Source organism: Somniosus microcephalus, chromosome 1 (genome assembly GCF_052327205.1).
Source record: "Somniosus microcephalus isolate GS21.2 chromosome 1, FLI_Smic_1.0, whole genome shotgun sequence".
NCBI lineage: Eukaryota > Metazoa > Chordata > Chondrichthyes > Squaliformes > Somniosidae > Somniosus > Somniosus microcephalus.
This window is the reverse complement of record NC_140987.1, coordinates 188,580,532-188,606,928: the sequence shown is the minus strand read 5'-3', so window position 1 is coordinate 188,606,928 and position 26,397 is coordinate 188,580,532. Positions and strand designations below refer to the sequence as shown.

The 26,397-nt window shown below is 48.0% G+C and overlaps 1 protein-coding gene across 1 annotated transcript in view; it reads right to left on the bottom strand.

Annotated features, from left to right (window-relative positions):
- Positions 1–26,077, bottom strand: part of LOC147124516 (carnitine O-palmitoyltransferase 2, mitochondrial-like) — a 253,228-nt gene extending 227,151 nt beyond the window's left edge. Inside the window, exon 1 of the mRNA XM_085988559.1 lies at positions 25,678–26,077. Coding sequence (XP_085844685.1) covers positions 25,678–25,736 — 59 coding nt within the window. The 5' untranslated portion in view covers positions 25,737–26,077. The remainder of the gene's footprint in view (positions 1–25,677) is intronic.
- Between the last annotated feature and the right edge of the window lie 320 nt (positions 26,078–26,397).

The following is a 26,397-nucleotide window of genomic DNA, read 5'->3' as shown; positions in this document are numbered from 1 at the left end:
ACAATAAGAGGGAAAGAGCGAGGACAGGAGGAGGGCCACCCTCAGTAGCCCAGCTCACCACCTCGGAGGAGGCGGCCCTGGAAATTGTCGGGATCGAGGAGGATTCCCAAGTGGGGGATGGACAGGCGGGCGCATCACAGCAAGCTGGTGACAGAATAGTTTGGCATCTCTCTCATTGACATTGCATGAGTGACTGATAATGATTCTGATGCTCTAACAGATTGACTTATGATCATCTGCACAATTCAATGTGCATGCAACCTTTACCTCACATCTCTAACTCTTTCCTTTACTCCCCCACAGGACCATCGAGAGCCCCCGTCCCCACTGTCCAGGAGGAAGAGCCTGAGCTTCCAGACTCCTCAGAAGAAGCTGCAACCTCTGAGTGCGCACACATCAGCAGCGCAGACACTCACACCTCGGTGGGACCTTCGGGACATAGAGTAGAGTTGTCACCCGGTGTATCACAGCTCACAAGTGAGCATCAGCAGATGGTGGAGACAGGGACAGCAGTGGAGAGTCCTCGTCGCAGTGGAGAGGACGCTCCCAGCTCGGCTCCGCTGCATGTCGACCCTGTGCCTCCGGGTCCATCCAGAAGGTGAGCGGTGCTGGAACTCCAGGAACAGGTGCAGGAGTCTCTGGCAGGTTTTGTCTCCAGGGTTGCTGCGAGTGTGGAGCAAATGGAGGAGTCCATCGCTAACATGAGCAGAGCCTTTGTGGAGGCGTTGGCGCATGAACGCATCACCACGGAAAGGATGGCAACCTCCTTGGAAAGGATGGCTGGCTACTGTAAAGGAGAGGATGGCTACGGTAGAGGAGAGGATGGCTGCGTCCATGGAGGAGCTTAGTCGCCAGGGTATTGAAAACATGGTAATTGTTCAGAATAGACTGACATCTCTTGAGGAGCGATGGTCAGCTATTGAGCAAACAAACCAGACCCTCATGCAAGTCCTCTGGAGTAGGACTTCCAGTGCAGAAACGGGTCCTCATGGCCCCCCTGCAGTGCAGCAAGGTGCTGTCCAGCCACTTGCTAGCTCTGAAGTGGGGCTGACCCATGAGAGGGATGTTGGTGGCATACAACAAGGAAGTGGGGGCTCCTCTCCAAGCACTCACACGACCATGCCACTGCAGAGCCCTCGGTCAGAGCCCCACCAGAGTCCCCACCCAACTGAGATCGGCGTCTCAACCCCTGCACAGCTGCAGGAGCAGCAGACTGTTGCCGAGCCCTTACAGGTTCGCCACCCCAAAGGACGCCCGCCAAAGGTGTCGAGACAAGAGCAGCAAGAAAGTGAGCAAGGGGCCTCCACATCTGCTGAAGCCACAGGGGAAGCACCACGTAGGAGCACGCGTAAGAGGAAGATAATGCACAAGTAGTCACAGGGGTAGTCACTTGGGTGTAATGTTGTGTTTAATTTTGAAAAGCCATCAGTTACTTAATTGTCATAAAAAATTCTGATGGCAAACTGTTGAAGTTGTGGCATGTGTCATTTCACTAATGGGACTTCCACATTGAAGGCTTAGGGCGACTTGCAGTTGTCAGTATGGTGGTTAGAGTGATAGGAATCCATAGGTTCTTGGCCATTGTCGATGGTCTGATAAGAAGGTGTGAGGCAAAAATGTTTGATTGTGCAGGCTAAGCAAATCTGGCCAAGATGAATGCGTCCCTGGCATCCCGGGCAGCAATGTGGTCGTGCACTGGCGCCTTCTGGCCTGTGCAGCTTCAGGTGGGTGAGCAGCAGCTTGGCGCTCCTGTTGTTGCTGCTGCTGTTGGTTCTGCTGTTGCCACGGCTGGTCTTCGTCCGAATCTGATGTCCAGGAGGAAAGGAAATAAATGTTTCCCATGCTTCTGGTATATGCCTCAGTTGAGGAAGTGCTCAGTCAAGGTGGCGAGAGGGGTTTCCCAGGAGGTCACACTGGAGATGGGTGTCAAGCTCCAAACTTCCACAACAATGGGTATGCCTGCTAAAAGTTCCCCAGACCTGAGAAAACAAAGTTCTGCCACCTGCAAATGATGATTGCTGAAAACTCCTTTTTAATGTTGGAGCTGCAGCTGTTAGCAAGCAGTCCACTTGTGAGGCCGCCAGGATTCACTGGCGTGTTCCAGAAGAGACGTGCAGGACGTGGGAAAAGTGGTAAAATCAGAAAGGCCTCTCAAAATGGGATTATAGAGGCAATTAAGTGGTTGTTAAGGGCCTTAAGGGCCTATCCCGCCTCTTGGAGGCAGGATGGAAATGGGGTCAGAAAACACGCATTTGGGAAAATTGCTCGGAGGCGGGATCGGGCCTGCCCGCCATTTTTTGCGATTTTACTACCTCACACGCCTCCAATCCCGCCTCCTCGGGCCTGGCAAAATTGAGGACTCCCAGGTCCCTCTGAATACCAACATTTCCCAATTTGTCAAACCTTTTAAAAAATATTCCGCTTTTCTATTTTCCTACCAAAGTGGAAAGCTTCACATTTATCCACATTATATTCCATCTGCCATGTTCTTGCCCTGTACTGGCCGTGCTAGACATGCTCCTATCTAGCTATCCAGCAAGTTAAACACTCATTCAAAATAATTCTTCTGAAGCCATTTGCTGTTTTGAAGCTTTTACTTGAACAAATTTATGAAACTGTAAACAAAGACAAAGTATGTTTTGTACATAAACTGAGTACTACACATTCGATATTACATAAGATATAAACATATTTACAACAGTAGAATAGACTAATTGTATAACTAACTAACATTTGAACTAACTTCTGTAACTATTAAATATTAACCTTTTATAAACATAGTATTATCAAAATATTACTCTGACAACATTGCTATTATGCTAAGAACTAAAGATACTCACAGATATTGCGCTTGGCCTAACATATGAAGTCAGATTACACTGGATTGTAAATGGAACCTCTCATAGCAAATTCTCCATTACTCAAGTCAGGTTCTTCCTGGCAAAACTGCTTCCTGGGGTCAACAGGAAGAAAGGTAAGAAGGTCAAATGCCCTCTCACAGGAAGAAAGGAACAAAGGTCAAATGACCTCACACAGGAAGAAAGGAACAAATGACCTTTCCAGCTTACAAACTGTTAACACAATAACCACCACCAGAGGGTGCTATTGCATGTAAAAATGTCCAGAATGTCACATAATGTCCATCGGTCCAGAACATGCCCACTCACTTAACCTGTCTAAATCATTTTGCAGCCTGCTTGCATCCTCCTCACAATGTACTTTCCCACCTAACTTTGCATCGTCAGCAAACTTGGATATATTACACCAGTCCCCTCATTTAAGTCATTGATATAGATTGTAAACAGCTAAGGCCCAAGCACTGATTCTTGAGTTAGCCCACTAGTTACAGCCTGCCAACCCAAAAGTGACCAGTTTATCCCTACTCTCTCTTTTCTGTCCATTAACCAATCCTCAATCCATGCTAATATAATACCCCCAATCAGAGTTCCCTTTACATTGTCTTTGTTGTGGGCGACCTGTTTATTTCAATGTGCTGTCCCTTTAAATTTCTGTGCATGCGCAGTATTTCAAATGGGAAAGCTTGTGAGCGGTCTGCATGGTCCCTTGAAGGTTACTTCGCGGCCGCGCATGCGCGCGGCTTAGAGAGAATATTTTCCACAATCCCATGAGCCCTAATTTTGTGTCCTAATTTTGTATAATAACCTCTTGTGTGGCACCTTATCGAATGCTTTCTGAAAATCCATATACACTACATCCACTGGTTCCCCTTTATCTATCCTGTTAGTTACAACCTCAAAAAACTCTAACAGATTTGTCAAACACAATTTCCCTTTCATAAATCCGTGTTGATACTAACCAATCATATTATGATTTTCTAAGTGCCCTGTTACCATGTCCCGAACAATAGATTCCAGCATTTTCCCTACTACTAATGTAAGGCTAACTGGTCTATAGTTCCCTCTTTTCTCTCTCTCTCCTTTCTTGAATAGCGGGTTACATTTGCTACCTTCTAATCCGCAGGGCCCATTCTAGAATCTAGGGAACTCTGGAAGATCAAAACCAATGTACCTACTATCTCTGTAGCCATCTCTTTTAAAACCCGAGGATGCAGTTCATCAGGTCCAGGGCATTTGTCTGCTTTTAGTCCCATTAATTTCTCCAGTACTATTTCTTTACTAATATTAATTTCTTTAAGTTCTTCATTCTCTCTAGACCCTTGGTTTCCCACTTTTTCTGGAATATTTTTGTGTCTGCTTCCATGAAGACAGATACAAAGTATTTGTTTAATGTCCCTGCCATTTCCTTATTCCCCATTATAATTTCTCCTGTCTCTGCCTCTAAGGGACCCATGTTTACTTTCGCTAATCTCTTCCTTTTTACATAGCTATAGAAGACTTTACAATCTGTTTTTATGTCTCTTGCTAGTTTACTCTCATTCTATCAATTTCTTGATCCTCCTTTGCTGAATTCTAAAATCCTACCAATCCTCAGGCTTATTATTCTTTTTGGCAACATTATAAGTCTCATCATTTAATCCAATACTATCTTTCACTTCTCTTGTTAGCCATGGTTGGACCATTTTTCCTGTCGTTTTTTTCATTCCTTAAGAGAATTTATATTTATTGCAAATTTAGAATTATTTCTTTAAATGTTTGCCATTGCTTATCTACCATCATATCTTTTAATCTAGTTTCCCAACCTACCTTAGCCAATTAGCCTCTCATACCTTAGTTTGCTTTGTTCAGATTTAAGACCCTAGTTCAGACTTAACTAAATCACTCTCAAACTCAATGTAAAATTCTATCATATTATGATCACTGCTCCCCAGAGGCTCCTTTACTAGAAGGTTATTAATTAATCCTGTCTTATTGCACAATACTAGATCTAAAATAGCCTGTTCTCTAATTGGTTCCTTGACATACTGATCTAGAAAATATTTTGAATGCATTACATGAATTCGTCCCCTGCACTATCACGGCAAATTTTGTTTGCCCTGTCTATATGAAGATTAAAGTCCCCCATGATTATTGTATTACCCTTGTTACATGCACCTCTAATTTCCTGATTTATACTCTGCCTGACACAACAACTACTGTTCAGGGGCCTATAAACTACTTCTGTTGGATCCGTGGTTCAGTGGATATGCTATTATTAAATAATCACACGGATGCTGTACATTAACAAATAACAGGTCTTTACTGGAGGAGGGTAGTCTCTAGACTGGGGGTACAGAGGCATGCGCAAAGCTTATATACCGGTGTGGTCGCTGCCGGTACTACAGTATACAGGAGCTGTAAAAGTAGTTCTGCCTTAAAGGCACATACACTACAATTCCTCCTCTTTTAGATTAGCAATACCCCTAATATTCAAATAACAATTAACATTTCAACATGTACATTAAACAACAAAAGTCCATTTATAGATTCAGTCTTTGGGGCGGCTTCCTGACCCTTTCGGGATAGCGCCTTTCCAGAGGTTCTTGTTCTTGGTGCAGAGGCGATTCTGACCCCTTTTCATCGGGTAGTTTATCGGGTTCCACTGCTACTGGGTCTGAAGTAGATGCTACCGGTATGTCGGGTTCATCCCCAGGTACTCGAGACATGGGGTTGATGCGTTCCTGTCACGCTAAGATCTGATCGACGTGGCGTCTCACAATGTTCTCCCCGACATCCACTGTGTACATTAATGGCCCCTGCCTTATACACATCGTTCTGGGTTGCCACTTCTCTGTTCGATAGTCACGGGCCAAGACTGGTTGCCCTACATTGAAGCTCCTTGTCGGCTTCTCGTTGATGTGCTGGAATTGTTTGTCCTCAACATTTCTTCGCACATTTGGTCTGAGCAAGTCCAGACGAGATCTCAACCTTCGGTTAAAGAACATCATGGCCGGGGTCTGGTTGGTAACTGCATGTGTCGCGTTTCGGTAGGCTAATAAGAAATTGTCCATCTTATGCTGCAGTGGGATTTCATCGTCGCACATGGCCTTTATCGCCTTCTTAAAGATTTGTACGAACCTCTCAACCAATCCATTTGTGGCTGGATGATACGGGGCGGATGTGTAATGCCTTACCCCATTCCTTTTCATGAATTTTTGGAACTCGTCGGACACAAACTGTGGTCCATTATCAGAGCAAACCTGCTCTGGCAAACCGTTTCTGGCAAATATGGTCCGTAGGACTGCAATCATTTTCTCTGTAGTGGCTGAAGACATTTTTATCACCTCAGGCCACTTTGAATGAGCATCCACTGCTATTAAGAACATTGAGTCCATGAATGGACAAGCGAAATCAATATGCACCCGTTGCCATGGAGAGGAGGGCCACTCCCATGGGTGTAGAGGGGCATGTGGTGGTGCATTTTGGACCTTCTGGCATCCTAAGCAGCTCTTAGTTAGGTCTTCGATTTGTTGATCGATCCCCGGCCACCACACATAAGCCCTAGCAAGGCTTTTCATTTTCACTCCCCCCAGATGACCTTCATGTAGCTCATTTAGCACTCTCTCCCTTAACTTGGGTGGAATCACCACTCTGGATCCACACATCACTGTCCCCTGGCATACTGACAGCTGTTCTCTTCTGGATGAGAATGGTGGCAACAGTGAGTCGCCATGTGTTGGCCATCCCCTCACCGTCAATTCATATACCCGTGACAGCGTCGGATCATTGCGGGTCTCCTCTATATCCGCGTTTGTTACTGGCAATCGTTCAATTATTGATGAATAAATATCTCGATAGGGTCCACTGCTGGTGCTTCCTCCGCCGTAGGCAGTGGCAGGCGCGATAGCCCATCAGCGTTCCGATGCTGTTTCATGCCTTTATATTCTATTTCATATTGATTCGCCCCTAGAAACAGGGACCATCTTTGTAACCGCTGTGCAGTCATCACTGGAACGCACTTCTTAGGATTAAAGATGGAGACAAGTGGTTGGTGGTCAGTCAGCAAGGTGAACTTCTGCCCATGCAGATAGTGGTTGAATTTTTTTACTCCCCATACTAGGCTGAGGGCCTCCCTGTCAATCTGGGCGTAGTTGCGCTCGGCTGAGGTAGTGACCGAGACGCAAAGGCTACTGGCCTCTCCAACCCGTCTGGGAATTTGTGCGAGAGCACCGCTCCAATACCGTAGGGTGATGCATCACATGCCAAACGAATTGGTAGTGCTGGGTTGAAATGGGCCAACACCTCTTTTGACGTGATCAATTCTTTACACTTCTGGAAAGCTCGTCGACGTTCGTCATCCCACTTCCATGGTACCCCTGTTTGCAGTAGGGTGTTCAGTGGGTGTAATACCGTAGACAAATTTGGTAAGAACTTGTGGTAGTTGTTTACCAGCCCGAGGAACGACCTCAGTTGCGACACATTTTCCGGTGCTGGAGCCTTGACTACTGCCTCAATCTTGTCAGGGGACTTATGTAACCCCTCTTCATCGATGACATGGCCACAATACGAGATCTGTTTCTGGAAAAACTCGCACTTGTGGCGATTAGCTCGTAGCCCATACTCCTTTAATCTGGTGAGCACCTTCTCCAAGTTGGCGAGGTGATCACCGTCATGTTCGCCCGTGACCAAGATGTCGTCCAAATAACACTGGGTCCCTGGAATCCCTTGCAGGACCTGATCCATTGCCCTTTGCCAGATAGCCAGAGCCGAGGCTACTCCAAACACCAGCCGGTTGTATTGATAGAGACCTTTATGAGTGTTGATCGTAAGGTAATGTTTCGAAGCTTCTTCTACCTCCATTTGCAAGTACGCCTGGGCTAGATCAATTTTTGTGAAGCGTTTACCACCAGATAGCGAGGCGAAAATATCCTCAATTCGTGGAAGCAGATATTGCACCGTGTGAAGGACTGGGTTCACTGTCACCTTAAAATCCCCACAGATGCGGACCTTCTTTGGTTCCCCAGGCGTATTACTCAACGACCTCTTCATTACAGGAATGATGGGTGTAGCCCACTCGCTCCAGTCCACTTTGGACAGTACTCCTGAACGTTCCAACCCTTCCAGCTCTGCTTCAACAGCTGGTCTGATCGCATAAGGCACTGGTCTGGCCTTCAGAAACTTTGAGCTTGCATTTTCCTCTAATTTAATCGTTGCTGTTGTTCCTTTTAGTGTTCCTAGTCCCTCCTGGAACACTACTTTTGCGTCAGTTAGCATTTTTGGCAGTCGTCCAGGTGTGACGTCGTCATCCTTTTTGGCCTCAACCTTCAGTGCCTGTATGGAATGCCAATCTAATTGTATCTTCCGGATCCATTCACGTCCTAGCAGTGGTGGTCCTCCATTTGGCAATACATATATATCCATTTTAGGTATTTCCTGGCCTTTATATGTCACTTTCACCCTTATTTTTCCTTTGGGGTAGACTTTTTGCCCTGTATACGTCTTCAAGACAATCTCTGTAGCTTTCAAGGGTATGTGTGAAAATAGCCGCTTGTAGTCTCTTTGATTTATGACTGTTAGAGCTGACCCTGTGTCCAATTCCATTTCCACTTGGACTCCGTCTATCTTGAGTGTAACCCAGATAGTCTGGTGATCCTCCATTTCGGTTACCTTATGTAGTTTCAGACAACCCAGCTCCTTGCTTCCGGAGTCTGTGTCACTTTTCTGTTCGTCTGAACCACTGTCCATCACCTGGTGTACCTTTTTGTACTTCTCCTGTGGAGATTTCTTACTGCTGGTTTTCTTCCCAGACCTGCAGACTCTTGCTATGTGTCCTGCTTTCCCACACTGTCTGCACACTTGGTCCTTGAACCAACAATCTTTCTGGTCATGTGTTGTTCTGCCGCAGCGATAGCACTTCCCTGTTCCATAGGACATTTCATTGGTGCCATATTCTTGCGGTCTCCGTTGTATCTCTGCAGCACCCCTTGCGGCTGCTTCGTGTGATACTGCCATACTGAAAGCTTTGTCCAGCGTAAGGTCCTTTTCTGATAGAAGCCATTTCTGGGTTCCTTCACTTTGTAGCCCACACACAAACTTGTCCCTTAACGTGTCTGCTAGTCCCGCTCCAAACTGGCAGTGTTTCAATAGCTTGCGCAGTTCCGTTAGGTACTCAGCATTGCTTTCGTCTTTGTGTTGGTTCCTTTTATGGAACTTAAATCGTTCTGCTATCAGCAGCGGTGTGGGGTTTAAGTGGTCCTGTAGGATTTCTACTATGCTTTCAAAATTCTTGTTTAGCAGCTTCTCTGGGGTTATTAGATTTCGCAGTAACCCATAAGTTTTTGCACCCATGGAATTTAACAGAACCAGTGCTTTATTAGCATCTGGCACTTCATTCGCCCTGCAGTACACCTCAATACATTCCACATATGTCGCCCAATCTTCGACTTCATTGTCGAACGTAGAGATACTGCCACTCTTCAGCATCCTTGGGTGTGCGTTAACTATCACAAATGGCGCCTCCCGCGCTTCCCCTTCTTCTCCCCTGGCACAAAATGGCATCTCCCGCGCTTTCCTTCCTTCCTGTGCTCGCCCTTCTTCTCCGCTGTGGCTTCTAAAAATGGCGTCTCCCGTGCTCTTCCTTCTTCTCCGCGGCTCAATGGCGTCTCCCGCGCTCTCCCTTCTTCTCAATGGCGCCTCCCGCGCTCTTCCTTCTTCTCCGCGGCTCAATGGCGTCTCCCCTTTCTTTGCCCCATGGACCCTGTTCAGCCCGTGAGCACTGGCTGTGCTCTGCCCGTTCTTCTTTTTATATTTTTCGACGCCGCTCAGTCTAGAACCCGGCTGTTTCCTACCCTCTCTCTCTCCGGTTTGTTTTATTTTCATCGGCGCCGCTCGGTGTTCAACCCCCGGCTGCACCCTGCGCTCTTCACCCTCTGTCTTACCCCGTCGACGCTGCTCGGCTCTCTCTCCGCCGTCGGTCGGCTCCAGTCGCCGCTGCTCGGGATGGGTCTGCGCTGGACCTGTCGTCGGTCTCTTACTGCTCGTTGTGGCTGGGGAACCAAGCACGGCTCTCCACAGCCTCCCCTGCGAAGTTGGATCTCTGCCTGACTGCTGGGCGGTTGCTCGTGGTCGACGCCCGTGTTCCTGGCCTCGACTTTTTTTTTTATGTTGCAGGTAGATTCGAATCGACACTCGTCGCCACTGTTGGATCCGTGGTTCAGTGGATATGCTATTATTAAATAATCACACGGATGCTGTACATTAACAAATAACAGGGCCTAGAAATTCGGTTGTGGGTCCGCCAGGGCTTTAGCGCCCGAAATTTTGCGCCGGCGTTAATGCCGCTGCGCCCGACGAAAATTCGGTTGCCCCGGGCCCAGACGGCGGCGGGCGCTAATGGAGGGTTTTTGCGCCTCACTATGGGCGTTCAGTGCAGTTTTGAGGCGCTAATCCCCCGCTGCGGCGCCCGAGGCGGTGCGGCAGGCTGGGGTACTGCAGGCCTCCTCCTTCTGTTAAGGAGGAGCTGCCTGCAGCCGACCGCTGGCTGGTCGATTCGCCCGACAAATGAGCCCGGCACCTCGGGGAAGAGCCGGGCTCGCGGGCCACACACATCAGTGCCGCGGGGGGGTGGTGGAGGAGTCCGGGGAGGGAGGTGCGGGCAGGTGGCCGCCGGGAAAGCGGCCGGCCGCCGCTCCACCTTTATGCGCCGGCGCAAAGGTCTGTAACGTCCCTTTCAACAATCGTTGGTTGCGGCTGCCACGGGCGAGGCGGCCGCAACTGAATTTGGGCTTGGGGCCGGGTTACCACGGCAACCGGGACGCTGCGCACACCGATGACATCATCGGTGCTGGCGCAGCGCTACCGGCTAACGCCGATGGTAGGGCCCAACGCAATTTCGTTACCAGCTATAATTCCGGCGCAAGACCCTCTAATGCCTCTAATTGGGCGCTAACCCCACTGAATTTCTAGGCCCAGGTCTTTACTGGAGGAGGGTAGTCTCTAGACTGGGGGTACAGAGGCATGCGCAAAGCTTATATACCGGTGTGGTCACTGCCGGTACTACAGTATACAGGAGCTGTAAAAGTAGTTCTGCCTTAAAGGCACATACACTACAACTTCCACCAGTGTTTCTTGTCCTTTGTTGTTTCTTAGCTCCACCCAAACTGATTCTACATCTTAAATAACAACAGAAAATGCTGGAAATACTCAGCAGGCCAGGCAGCATCCATGGAGAGAGAAACAGAGTTAACGTTTCAGGTCTGGGACCCTTCATCAGAACTGGAAAAAGCTGGAGATGTAACAGATATTAAGCAGATGCAGAGACAGGGGGGGGTTAGGAGGGGAGGAAGGAATTGAAAGAACACCCTGTACTTTTGTAAGAGACAGGAAAGACTATAAGATTCTTTCTCTCTACTATCTTTATCCCATCCTTTGTTATCGGGTCTACCCTTCCCCCCTCCTTTTCCATTCTGCCTATCTCTTCTAAAAGTCAAGTATCCTGGAATATTTAGTTCCCAACCTTGGTCACTCTCTGCAACCATGTCTCTATAATGGCTATTAGATCAAGCCCATTTATTTTTATCTGCACTATTAATTCATCTATTTTGTTGCGAATGCTTTGCACATTCAGATATAGTGCCTTTAACTTTAACTTTTTTCTATTTTCCCCTCATGTCACCTTAGTCACTGAGGCCCTATTACCTTTCTTAAGCTCTCTGTCCCTTCCTGATCCATTCTGCTTATTTTTACCCAAATCACTACTCTACTCTACAGCCTTGACATGGCTCTTACTGCTTTTGAATTTACCCTTTCCTGAATCCTCCCACCCCCCATTCATTATTTTAAAACCCTAACTACCACCCTCGATTCTCCAGGATACTGATCCCAACCCAGTTTAAGTGGAGCCCGTCCCAACGGAACAGCTCCCTCTTTCCCCAGTGCTGGTGCCAGTGCCCCATGAATTGAAACCCCTGCCTCCCACACCACTCTTTGAGCCACGCATTTAACCTTCTAATCTGCTTGTTCCTATGCCAATTTGTGCATGGCTCAGGTAACAATACAGAGATTATTACCTGTGAGGTTCTACGTTTTAATTTTGACCCTAGCTCCTCAAACTCTCTCTGCAGAACCTCATTCCTAGTTCTACCTATGTCATTGGTTCCTACGTGGACCACAACAACTGGATCCTCTCCCTCCCAAGTTGTTCTCCAGCCATGAGGAGATATCTTTAACCTTGGCACTAGGCAGGCAACAGTCTTCGGATCTCCCGGTTGCAGCTGCAGAGAACAATATTGGCAAATGAAGTTTAACACAGATAATTGTGAGGTATTACATTTTGATAGGAAGAATAGGGAGGTCACTTATTACTTGGAGGGTGCGAGTCTAGGTGGGGTAGAGGAACAAAGGGATCTCGGAGTATAAATGCACAAATCACTAAAATTTGCAACACAGGTTAGCAAGCCCATAAAAAAAAGCAAACCAAGCACTAGGGTTTATTTCTAGAGGTATAGAATTGAAAAGTAGGGAAGTTATGCTAAACCTATATCGAAACTTGGTTAGACCACAATTAGAGTACTGCATACAGTTCTGGTCACCATATTATAAAAAGTATATAGAGGCACTGGAGAGGGTGCAGAGAAGATTTACAAGGATGATACCAGAAATGCGAGGGTGTACATATCAGGAAAGGATGAACAGGCTGGGTCTCTTTTCTCTTGTAAAGAGAAGGCTGAGGGGTGACCTAATAGAGGTCTTTAAAATTATGAAAGGTTTTGATAGAGTGGGTACAGAGAGAATGTTTCCACTTGTGAGGAAGAGCATAACTAGAGGCCATCAATATAAGATAGTCACCAAGAAATCCAATGGGGAATTCAGAAGAAACTTCTTTACCCAAAGAGTGGTGAGAATGTGGAACTCGCTGCCACAGGGAGTGGTTGAAGCGAAAAGTATAGATGCATTTAAGGGGAGGCTAGACTAGCATATGAGGGAGAAGGGAATAGAGGGTTATGCAGATAGATTTAGATAAGGGAAGACTGGAGGAGGCTCGAGTGGAGCATAAATGCCAGCATGGACTGGTTGGGTCGAATGGCCTGTTTCTGTGCCGTATATCCTATTTAATCCTATGTATCTATCCCCCTGACTATACTGTCCCCTACCCTTACAACATTCCTTTTCACTCCCCCCACTTGAATGGCCTCCTGTACCACGGTGCCATGGTCAGTTTGCTCATCCACCCTGCAGACTTTGCCCTCATTCACACAGGCAGCAAGAACCTCGCACCTGTTGGATAAGGGCAAAGGCTGAGGCTCCACCAGCACTGCACCTGGGGTCCCCTTACCTGCCTGAGTCACAGTCACACCCTCCTGTCCCTGACCACTAACCAGACCTGTACCACTACCTAACATAAGGGGTGTGACTGTCTCCTGGATCAAAGCGTCCAGGTAATTCTCCTCTTCTCAGTGTCAGCTGTGGTTCAGTGGGGAGCACACTCACCTCTGAGTCAGAAGGTTGTGGATTCAAGTCCCACTCCAGGGACTTGAGCACATAAAGCTAGGCTAATACTCCAGTGCAGTGCTGAGGGAGCGCTGCACTGTTGGAGGTGCCATCTTTCAGATGAGACGTTAAACCCCGTCTGCGCTCTCAGGTGGATGTAAAAGATACCTTGGCACTATTTCGAAGAAGAGTAGGGGAGTTATCCCCAGTGTCCTGGCCAATATTTATCCCTCAACCAACATAACAAAAACAGATTATCTGGTCATTATCACATTGCTGTTTGTGGGACCTTGCTGTGCGCAAATTGGCTGCCATGTTTCCCACATTACAACAGTGACTCCACTTCAAAAGTACTTCATTGGCTGTAAAGCGCTTTGAGACGTCCGTTGGTCGTGAAAGGTGCTATATAAATGCAAGTCTTTCTTTCTTTCTTTCCCTGATGCCCCGTAATGTCAGCACCTCAGACTCCAGCTCAACAGCTTTGAGCTGAAGTTCCTTAAGGTGCAGACACTTACTGCAGGTTTGGTCATCCGAGATTGCGATGCTCTCCACAAACTCCCACATGCTGTAGTTGTGGCACACCCCTGCACTGCCTTGTTTTATTTATTTAATTAATTAAAGTTTATGGGGGAGAAATTCAGTTGTTTGCACCACCCGTTAGCGCCTTGAGAGGGCGATAAGTGGGGCGCGAGGTGGCTAGCGCCCGGGCGCGGTGAAACCTGCGCCCGGGCGCAGCAAAACCTGCGCCTCTCGCGAAATTGAGCGGACATTTAGCGGCAGCGCAAAACCGCAACGCCCGCTCAGCTGCGCGCGCAGATCCTGACGTCATTTCATGGTGCAACGCCCTTGGGGCGCCCCGAACCGGAAATTCAGTGGCGCCCCCCTCCTTTCCGCCTGGCGCTCCCAGCGACTGGTTGACTGGAACGGTTCTCAGTCGTTGTGGGGCTGGGGGGGCGCTATTTAAAGGGGGCTCTTCCTGGCTTCTTTCTGGTAGCCATTTTTGGACCACTCCTGTGAGAGAGAGAGATTTGTAGAGAGACAAAGGGAGAGAGCTTTCTGCATTAAGTCAGCGCTCGCAGAGGTACTTCTGGCTTCGGCCCAGAACTTTGTAGTTGGTTTGCTTTTTCACTGGCATAACCTTGAGTGGCCACATACTATGGGGGCTGCAATGGGTGGAAATGTTGGGCTTCTCCATTATATTGAGAGGGCTCAGAGACGCCGAGAGTGAGCGCCAATCATGGCCAGACAGAGGAGGGCCAACAGGCATCGGCACACGAGACCTTACCGTCCCAGGGTTTTCCGCCAACAGTTCTCATACCTCAACATGTCTGAGGAGCAGTGTTTTCGGAGGCTGCGATTCAGCAGGGAGATCACTGAGCTCTGCCACCTGCTTCAGCCAGATCTGCAGCCTCAACTGAGCAGCAGGACGTCTCTGTCGGTGGCAGTGAAGGTGTCAGTGGCTCTCAACTTCTATGCCACCGGCTCCTTCCAATCCGCTACTGGGGACATTGCCAATATCTCCCAGTTCGCGGTGCATTGCTGCATCCGTCAAGTCACGAATGCCCTCTTTAAAAGGAGACATCAGTACATTTCCTTCCCCATGACCCCGGACAAGCAGCAAGAGCGCGCAATGGGATTTGCAAGAATAGCGGGCTTCCCCATGGTCCAGGGCGCCATTGACTGCATGCATGTGGCTTTGCGGGTGCCGCAAGAGAATGCCGAGGATTACCGCAACCGGAAGGGGTTACATTCGTTGAACGTCCAGTTGGTGTGTGACCACAGACAGCTGATACTCGCTGTCAATGCCCGCTTTCCAGGCAGCAGCCACAACGCCTTCATCCTGCGCCAGACTTCTGTGGCAGACCTTTTCGAGGCCCCGGCTCACCCAGGAGGCTGGTTTCTCAGGGACAAGGGCTATCCTCTGTGCACCTGGCTGATGACCCCGCTCCGTGCGCCCAGCACCCCTGCTGAAGAACGATACAGTGAGAGCCATCAAGCGACCAGGAACATCACTGAGCACACAATCGGCGTGCTCAAGCAACGGTTCCGCTGTCTGGACCATTCCGGGGAGCCCTTCAGTACTCACCTGAGCGAGTCTCCCATTTTGTTGTAGTGTGCTGCATGCTGCATAACCTGGCAATCCTCAGGACTCAGCCACTGCCACCAGACATTGGAGCACCAGCAGAGGAGGAGGAGGAGGAGGAGGAGCACCAAGATGGGAGGGAGGCACAAAGTGCAAGGGCCGCCCGTCAGCGGCTTATTGCAAGTCGTTTCTAGGCCCCCTCTGAGGGAATGGCTTGTGCCATTGAAAGAACATGAATGGAACTGTTCTGCAACCCCTGAGCCGGTCAAGGCAACAAATAGTTCAAAGAGCAAACATGCACAATCTGAATAAAGACACTTCTTTATTTAACAAACTGTGTGCCCTTCCCGCATGACAAAGTAACAGAGAGAAACCCCCAAAAAAGCAGTCAGACACATAACTGGCTCTCACAACCTGGAGACAATGAACAAAACAATAACCAAAAAATGACCACGATCTTCGGCCTTCAATAAAACATTTAACAGCATTTTGCCACACCTCCTACTTTTTGCCCTTCGAGGGTGATCTGCTTCGCTTGCGAGATTCGCCCCTTCCCACCCTGCAGCTCTTCCGCAATGGGACCCCAGTGGCTGTAGCAAGGCTGGCGGAAGGCTGCTGAGTGTCAGAAACTGAGTCGGCAGATGCCCTTGAGGGACGGCCTGGACCAGTTCTAGGCCTGGAGGGCCTGGCTGCTGACTGCTCCAACTCTGCATGGGCGGCAGCAGTCTGTCCTACAGGTGGTGGCAGCTGCAGTGGAGAAGTGACAGTGTTGGCAGCAAGAATGCTGCCATCCTGACAGAGGACAGCAACTCCCTGGTCGGACGGCACACTGTCACTTCCACGGGGCAGTACTGCAGCATGCGGAGCAATCTGCTGAAGCACAGACTGCTGGTCTGATGCGGCGCGGCGAGGGCCCCGGCGATTCGTGCCCGATCCAGCGAGGGTGGCAGCAGTCAGTGCTCGTGTGGCCTCAATCTGCGTCTGCATGAGACCAGCCACTGACTGCATTACACCACTAAGCACTTGCGTGGAAGCCGCCTGTGCTGCGCCGAAGTCCTGCAGACTCCTTGCCTGTGTTGCGCCAGCATCCTGGACACTCCTTGCCTGTGCTGCGCCGAAGTCCTGCAGACTCCTTGCCAGTGACTCAATGGATTCGGGCATCCTTGCCACTGCAGCCATGAGCTCAGTGTGCCTGTGCTCCGCCTGGGCACTCATTTCAGCGAGGAGCCGCACCTCTTCTGCGCTCACTGTAGCAGGACTCGAGGCCAGACTTTCCCTCCGGGGAGAAGGCCACTGAGCTTCCCTACCCCCCCCCCCCCGCATTGCTGCAGCCCGCTGGGCCCCAGAGCTTCACCCTCCTCAGACCATTCCCCCCTGCTCCCCTCCAGGGAAGATGTGTCCCCATTATGGCCATGGGCTGCCTCGGCTGAGGGTGGCACTGATGATCCGGCTTCCTCCTCCTTGTCGCCTTCAGAGTCACTCACAGTGGCAGCTTGAGGGCCTGCCTCCTCACCTGATGAATCAGCATCTGAAAGCAGGGAGGTACAAGAGTGGCTTTAGCGTGAGGACAGGGCAGCAGCGAGGGAGGCATGAGTGCTGCAATGCACTGTATTGGTTCAATAGTGACAAAGGATGCTGGTGTGAGGCACAAGTGGAAGGAGAGAGGTCAAAAAGGTGATCACCTTACCATTGCTGTCCAGAACAGGGTCGGCATCTCCAGTGGCGATGGGGCCAATCATCCGGCCTGCCATAATCCGCTGGACTAGCTGCTCCAGATCGCTGAGGTCTTGAAGGTGAGGCCGGCCTCCCCCGGCCCGTTGCTGCTGCCTCCTATTATGGGCCAGCTTGCCCTGCAAGAGAAAGGATAGGCTCTGAGTACAGTGTGAAGCCCTGATCTTGGCTGCACTGCCTCCCATGGTGGAATAGCCCTTACAGTGTGAAGCCTTGATCTTGGCTGCACTGCCTCCCATGGTGGAATAGCCCTTACATTGTGAAGCCTTGATCTTGGCTGCACTGCCTCCCATGGTGGAATAGCCCTTACAGTGTGAAGCCCTGATGTTGGCTGCACTGCCTCCCATGGTGGAATAGCCCTTACAGTGTGTAAAGTGCTGAATGTGCGTGTGAGTTTCATGAAAGGCCCATAGGTGTTGGATGAGGGCTGGGCATTGGGGCTTTCAGGACCCTTTGGCCATAAAGTGAGGTGGACATGCAGGGATGAAGAGGATACTGAAATGGGTACTCACCCTGATGACCCGAGTGAGTTCGTTGAACTTCTTCCTGCATTGCACAGGGGTCCTAGGCACCATGCTGCTGGAGGTCACTCTGTGAGCCACCTCCCTCCGAGCTTTGCGATAGTCGTTGGGCAGCGGCCTCCTGCCACTGTCCGGGAACAGGATAGATCGCCTGCGCTCCACTGCACCAACCAGAACCTGCAAGGCCCCCTCACTGAACCACTGCGCTCGCTCCCTGGCCCTCTCCGTGGTCCTAGGCATAAGAATGTGGCAGCAGGTCTGTCCAGGCCGAGAATCAGGGCTCCGATGCGCAGGGTGTGGCTGCAATCCAAGATTGAACCTCCCCTTTAAGAGCTGACTGGCGACAGCATGTCTGCGTGCAATCGCTAACTGGCTGCACCTGCGCTGCGCCCGCCCTCGGTGGTAGCTCCTCGCTTCTCCGGCTTAGTGCCTTAGGACAGTCGTGCAGCGCCTGTTTTAGCGCTCCAAGCACCTTGGGGCAAAGCAGGTCAATTTAGCAGTAGGTGGCGATAATTTGCGCCGGGCACTAAATTTCACGCCCGCTCGAGTATTACGCCCCAAACTTGGCGATACTGAATTTCTCCCCCTATATATTTAATTTACTTAGCTTGTGGTTTAGTTTATTAACTAATTACTTGATCTAGTTTAAGTTATAGGTAGATTAAATTAAATATTTACCTGTAACACAAACTACTACATGTATTGGAGGCAAAAAACAGCAGCTCACTCCCACTCGCTCTGAATTCACAACTTTTACACTCTGTTTAGGATGCACTCCAATGTTCTCCCTAATGTTTTTTTGGGTGTGTGGCCCCTTTACGGGGCTGCGCGATCTATTCAAACTTTTGTGCATGTGCGAAATTTAACATTGGAAAAGCCGGTCCCGGGCTGCGCGGGAAGATTAGAGGGAACGCTGATGCACTCCATTTAAGACCACTCTGTGTCAGCAGATACTGTTTACTTTCATACACCTTTGAGTCACACTCACATTACAAGTGCTGACTCAGCTCCCTGCTCACAGTAGATAGCTCCTATTCAGGCTAACACTTGCACTGACATGCAGTTTTTGTTAACTTAACTGTTGATTAACTTGAAGTTTATTTTACAGTTTTTAAAGTTCCAAGTTAAATTCAAAATGCGTAGTATTCTTTGGATGCAGCTGGCAGTCAACTGGGTATTACTTAATCTATGAAGAGAGATGATAAATTATGGGCAGGATTTTCATTGGGCCGTGGAGGCGGGATTGGAGGCGTGTGGGGGGTTAAAATCCTGAAATCGGGGAGCATGAACCCAGCCCGCCCCCAACCCGCCTCCATGCCAGTTTCAAAGGAGGCGGGTACCCGCCCCGCACTGGGACCTGCCTCCCCGAGGCGGGAAGGGGATTAGTGCCAATTAACTGCCTGTTAACAGATAGTTAACAGGCAATTTTTAGCCTAATCCCTATTTTCATTCTTAAAGTGTGGGATTCCCGACAACTCCAAACCATGCCAAGTTAGCGAGGCGGGCCGTCGGGCTGAAGGGCTTGGAGGGGTCGAGATGTCCGGTGTTCAGGTGAGTGATGGGTGCATGAGTGCAGAGGTAAGTGTGTTTGGTGTGTTTAAAGTATTTAAAGAAGTTTTACTTACATTTACTTATCTTTACAGCCTTCCTTCCTTCAGGTCTCGGGAGTCCCTCATTTCACCGGCACAGAAAGCAGAATGGCCGTGAGCTGTCAAAAATTGCAGCATTCAGCTTTCTGTTCTGAAGAGATCTCTAAATCATCCTGAGAGGAAGGAATTAACTTAGAGTACAGATTGTCAGTGTTTGACAGCTTCAAACAGCTGTCAAACGCTGATATTTCACCTGTCAAAAGGTGATGAAATATCAATCTGTGACATCACCTGTTGCCAAGTGGCCCTTAATTGGCCTGCTGAGCCTGCTGGGCGGGCTCAACAAGGTCAATCAAGTCAAAATCGCGTGAGTTGGCTACAACGCGATGGAGGCGGGACTACAACCCCAAAAGTTGTAGTCCTGTCTCCTACCCGCCTCCTCAATGAAAATCCAGCCCTATGTGTACGCAAGCACGCTTATTCATTTTGTGTACTACAATATCATTACATGAACTGTTGTGCATAATTCAGTATATGTGGGCATGTTTTACAAATCAATGGCCCAGAAATTCGGGTCGGGGGCTTCCCGCGGGTGCAAACCCCTGACCTACACTTACCTAGCGCGCCGGCAGTTGAGCTCTGGGCCTGCGTAGAATTCCTCTCTAGGGCCTGGCCCAGAGGCCGGCACGCTGTGCTGGCGTGTCCCAGGGGCGTAGTTAGTGCGATGCGTCCCCTGGGATCACGTTAGCCATGGGCAGCCAATCGGAGGAGGGAAAAGCCCATTCATAAGATTGACAGGAAGACCTGTCAAAACGTATGAATGCTGAGGGCCCAAAACAGTAGTTAACCTTCAAATAATTTTTTTTTTAAATCATACTTTTTAAATAAACTATAAATTACATTAAATAACTATTTTAAACAATAATTAAAATTTTTGAAAAAAATAATTTTATAAAAAAACGGGGCTAAAAATAAACTTACCTTGCTTTAAAGTATTTAAAAATAACAAACCTGTGGAAAAAAATGTAAATTTTAATTAATTGACCACTTACCTTTTAAAATGCAGTCCTTACACCTGGTTTTTACATTTCTAAAATCTAAAGACTTACCCTCACGGAAAAACCTGTAAAAAAAAAGTAAGTTCAAAGCACACACGCAGACTCCCGCGCGCACGCGTTCGACCTCTGATCGGAAGTGCCGGTTTCCCGTGCATGCGTAGTGCATGCAAGGAACCGGCACTTCCATCGGGTCCACGCGTGAGTACCCCGTGCGTACTCACGCGTTGGGACCCGAATTTCTGGGCCAATATATTCTATAAGTCAAAGTTCTTTGTGGTCTACCAAACTCCATCAAGTCAGTTCCATATAGAAGGCCACCATGGATTATTCAATAGTTAAAACATCTAAACCATTGAAATGGGAATATATTTATATGGATTTCTGTTAACATATAAATTGAAATTTCTGATTACTGTTACCCATATGAGTGTCCAAATTGTAAAAAAAGGTAGCTGATTCCTGTGAACATCCACACCATCTAATATAATTGTTAAAAATCCCTCAGTTGATTCTGAAAACTGGCTGGACAGTCGAGTAATTCTGCAAGACTCTGCTCCTAATGTAAAACCTCAGTATGGACCATGGGTTGGAGAAAAGGCTACAATGTTATAGGGCTGTTTCTGCAATCCACACTTCTGTCTAGTGAGTCTGCACACTGAGGACCTCACTTGTTAAAGTTCCAGGCCAGTCAGTTTAACCTCGGTAGTGGGGAAGCTTTTAGAAACGATAATCAGGGACAAAGTTAACAGTCACTTGGACAAGTGTGGGTTAATTAAGGAAAGCCAGCACGGATTTGTTAAAGGCAAATCATGTTTAACTAACTTGATCGAGTTTTTTGATGAGGTAACAGAGAGGGTTGATGAGAGCAATGCAGTTGACGTGGTGCACATGGATTTCCAAAAGACGTTTGATAAAGTGCCACATAATAGGCTTGCCAGCAAAGTGGAAGGCCATGGAAGAAAAGGGACAGTGGCAACATGGATACGAAATTGGCTAAGTTACAGAAAACAGAGAGTAGTGGTGAACAGTTGTTTTTCGGACTGGAGGAAGGTGGTGTTCCCCAGGGATTGATACTAGGACCACTACTTTTCTTGCTATGTATTAATGACTTGGACTTGGGTGTACAGGGCAAAATTTCAAAATTTGCAGATGACACCAAACTTGGAAGTACAGGTATAGTGAACAGTGAGGTGGATAGTGATAAGACTTTAAGAAGACATAGACAGGCTGGTGGAATGGGCGGACACATGGCAGATGAAATTTAATGCAGAAAATTGCAAAGTGATACATTTTGGTAGGAAGAATGAGGAGAGGCAATATAAACTAAAGGGTACAATCCTAAAGGGGGTGCATGAACAGAGAGACCTGGGGGTATATGTGCACAAATCGTTGAAGGTGACAGGGCAGGTTGAAAAAGTGGTTAAAAATGCATATAGGATACTAGGCTTCATAAATAGAGGCATGGAGTACAAAAGCAAGGAAGTTATGATGAACCTTTATAAAACACTGGTTCGGCCTCAACTGGAGTATTGTGTCCAATTCTGGGCACCACACTTTAGAAAGGATGTGAAAGCCTTAGAGAGGGTGCAGAAAACATTTACAAGAATGGTTCCAGGGATGAGGGACTTCAGTTACATGGAAAGACTGGAGAAGCTGGGGTTTTTCTCCTTAGAGCAGGGAAGATTGAGAGGAGATTTGATAGAGGTGTTCAAAATCATGAGGGGCCTAGACAGAGTAGATATAGAGAAACTGTTCCCATTGGCGGAAGGGCCGAGAACCAGAGAACACAGAGGGCAAACGAACCAAAGGTGACATGAGGAAAATCTTTTTTACGCAACGAATGGTTAGGATCTGGAATGCACTGCCTGAAAATGTGTTGGCGGCAGACTCAATTTTGGCTTTCAAAAGGGAATTGGATAAGTACCTGAAGGAAAAAATTTGTAGGGCTACGGGGAAAGGGCGGGGGAGTGGGACTAGCTGAAGTGCTCTTTCGATGGGCCGAATGGCCTCCTCCTGTGCTGTAACCATTCTATGATTCACTCTATAATTCTACTCCCAAGTGTCAACTGTCCCTGCCAAAACCATCACCCATTGCTAGTTTTCTGACGTGTTAGGTTCTTGTAACTGTGGACAACCATGGTTAGTCCTTTTATCGTTCATGGGACCCCATCATACATACAGACCCACCTTAATACTAACTTAGTGAAAGATTATCAAAGAAACAAAGTAAGTGTATAAACTATAAGCTTGGGAGCATCTACTCCATGTTAATATTGGTGGTGATCTGTAACCACAATCTAAGGATTTGGTACCTCAGGTGGTCAACTTGTCTGTGGGTAAAGACAGCAACAGGGAGAGCAAGAGTACACACATTAAAACCAGCTGATTAAATTTTCCCACACTGCAGGGAGTCATCCTGTTAGTCATCCCACTCCCCAGAACAAGGATATATTGAAATAAATGATATTATCTGGTGTGGCTGATAGCAGACTCACTGATGTTGCCACCTCGCACAACCCTTCCTATTGGATTCACCGGAGCAAACCACAGTTCCAACTTACTCAGAAGCTGTAGTATAAACTATTCCATAAATCAGAACTCTTAAATCCAGAAATACTGATATTGCTGTTCTTCAGTTTTAGCCTTTTAGAAGGTAGACAACCTCTAAATTCAGACAAACATACAACTGTATAACGGAGAGTGAGGTTCAACTGGAGTGACTTGGCATAATAAATCTCGGAGTGGGCAGTGTCGTGTTATTCAGGGAATCCTGCTTTCCCAATGTTTTGACCAAGTTAGCACTTCTGCTGCACATCCCAGCCCTGCTGCCATCCTTGGCATGGAATTTTTATGGTCTCACAGCTCAGAAAATGCCTATAGATTTCCTACAACATTTATTTGTCTTGTACTTATCCTTATAGCCTTCAACCTTGTTCCTAACTAGTTATTTATTCTAGTCTTTGTAAAATGTTTAATTCACCATTATTTAGTGTTTTATCTGAGAACCTATTGCATATCTCCACTATTTTGTCCATTCTTCTCAACATTTTGAATACCTGGATAGAGAGAATGCCTCCTCTCTATCTTCTTTTCTCTAATGAAAACAAGTTTAGTACTGTAAGTTTCTTTCTATATCTCAGGACTCTAAGATGCGGAATCATTTTTGTTGCTCTTCCATGAATCTATCAATATACTTTGAAGGTAGAAAGTTCAAAACTGCACACAGTATTTCAAATGTGGCCTTAATAATGATCTCGATAAGGTTAGAATAAATTATTTTTACTTATAATTTAATGCAGTTGAGATGCATGATTAGTTTCATTGATAACAACTTGTTATTAGTTGAGTTAAGCATTAAAAAGAATAGCACATACTGTAGCATTTGTCACAAGGCAGAAATAGAATGAAGCATAAATTGTTTCTAAGTTGAAAAAAGCTTGACTTCAAAACTAGCTCAACTCTGAACTTGATGTTGAAAACAGGTATCAATATTGAAGTTTAACCAGCACAACAATTCAACAACAGCATCACAATATTAAATAGTTTATACAATAAACAGATTAAGCAATATCCTCATGACAACCCTACTGGCAAACAACAGAAAACTCAGCTTGAGTTACAGAAAGAAATACTCGGACTCGCTTATCTACCAACAATGCATACTAGGCACCGAAGAGGAAGAACTGCCTAGAAGTCGGTGAGCCATGGGTTTTGTAAGGATGGTCAATACTTTCCCTGTAATCAAGCCATGAAAGTTGTTCAAGGCACTTTGAAAAAAGCCATTCTGAGGCAACATGGATGGGTGGAGATAAATCTGGTTGGGTGTTGAGAACATGATGTAAATGCTAAATATAGAACATAGTACTACAGGTTGAACCCCGGTAATCCTTCAGTGGTCCGGCACGAGGAAGGCCCTGCTGTCACATTCCCTCCCTGGGATGGGTCCGGCTCGGGTCCCGGGACCGCCACCGGGTCAGGATCAGCGCCTGGACCGTGCAGCATCACCGATGGCTCGGCGGAGCAATGGAGCCCGAGCCCGAGCAACCCGTGGGCGGTGGGGTCGGCGGCGGCACAGGGAGGACAGCAGCAGGAAGAGGAGGAGCAGGTGGTGGCGGTGTTTGTGGTGAGTTCGGCGGGAGCAGCGTCGCTCTGGTGAACTGCGTGGCGAGGAGCGCGCGGCCAGTGCGGATCTGCGAGAAATGCATCCCGCAGTTCCACAGCTTCTGGGACACGTTCACCAACATCTCAGTACGTGCAAAGGGAGTGAGGCCTAGAAATTCATTTTGGGGCGCCCAGCTCGCCTGGGCGCCGGAATTACCGCTGCGCGCGGATCCACTTGCGCAAGCGGGATATTCAGTGTCAGCGCACCAAGTGGAAGGCGGCCGCTAAACAGGGGTTTCGGCGCCCCGCTTGGGCGCTGAAACTGATTATCGGCGTGCTAGTGGCCGCAGCGCCACCCGCAGCGGAGCGGCAGGCTGCGGTACTGCAGGCCTTCCTCCCTCTCTTAAGGGGGAGGTGCCTGCAGCAGCCGGAGCCCCGATCGCGAGTGCCGGCAAAAGAGCCCGGCACAACGGAGAAGTGCCGGGCTCCCGGAAACCAGCCGGCAATGCCGCGGGGGGGGGTGGTGGAGGAGGCCGGGGAAGGAGGTGCGGGCAGGCGGCCGCCGAAAAAGCGGCCGGCCGCACCTCCACTTTAATTACCGCCACTACCGCCACAGGTAGGCCCTGTGTACCGGTCGCTGTTTGCGGCCGGCGCTGAAGAGGCGGGCGCGACTTAATATGGCGTTCTTCGCGGAAACGGGGTGCTGCGCACACCGATGACGTCATTGGTGGCGGCGCAGCGCTACAGCCTAACGCCTCCATTAGCGCACCGCTGAATTTTGCCTGAAGTTTGCAGACTGGCGCAAAAGCCCTCTTTGGGCGCAAACTGGTGGCGCAGGCCACTGAATTTCTAGGCCAGAGTGTTTCATCGCCTCCAATGGTTCGGAATTTTCAATGGTCCAGCACCGGCCTGGTCCCGAGGGTGCCAGATTACCAGGGTCCAACCTGTACTACCATATCGACATTCTGTCATGACAGCTTAACATCCCTCCTTGTTGCTCATAATAGGTCACCCATAAAATATCACCAGTATTCTGTTATGTTTTATGAGATCATTTAAAAATTTCTCCAGATTGTTGTAATGACAGTTATTTAATTATTTAAGTGACGTGTCATTGGCTATCACTGATAAAATGGATGTTGCACTTTCTTTTGTTTGGTTTTTAGATTTCTATAATAGATAAGTTACTTCAATTTTTGTCAGTTTTACCCCTGATCCTTTGCTGTAAAGTTTTTCTGTTTATTGGTCTCTCTTTCTTGAGACACCCACCTTGGCAGACTGTCTTGAAAATGCATTGTTGGGATTATACTCTTGTGTAAAAACTGCATCTCTGAAGAATTTTCTTCAGTTTTCCTAAAACGCCTCTTGTACCTCTGTATCCTTGGTAGTTGATTAAAGTATTCACAGTTATAGGAATGTGGGAATTTAGCTGTTCAGTAACAACAGCAATGAGATGTACTGAGGAAATTGGCGACGAATATTCATCTTCTTTGAAACACTTAAAAAAAACTCTGGCCTCAGTTCCTTTCCACGGTAAATAAAGATTTTTTCCCCATTATGATAGTCAAGAACTATACATATCTGAAGTAATTAGCTGTAGCTAGTACAGTAGAATATGTAGCAGGATTTCGGCACCTGCATTTCAGGTTATTTCTGACACATGCCTTCCTTCAATTTGCAGCAGTTTAAAAGTGATACCTTAGAGGGTTCTTTTGTTTCTGGGGAGTATCGCTAAGCAACAGCAGCGACATCACAGTGAAAATTCCATTTGATCTCAGTGCATTTGAATAAGTATTTGTTTGGTGATGTCATCGGATAGGCTTACTGCATTATGGTGATTACATCACCCTCAGTTTGTAATGATATGTCATAATACCATGTTTTGTTATAATTTCTGTTGTTGGCTCTCCCAATGGTTCAGTGAGGTTATCCTGTGTGGAACTGAGCCATGTGGTCCAGGAAGGTCTCAGCTTCCGTCAGCAGTCTATA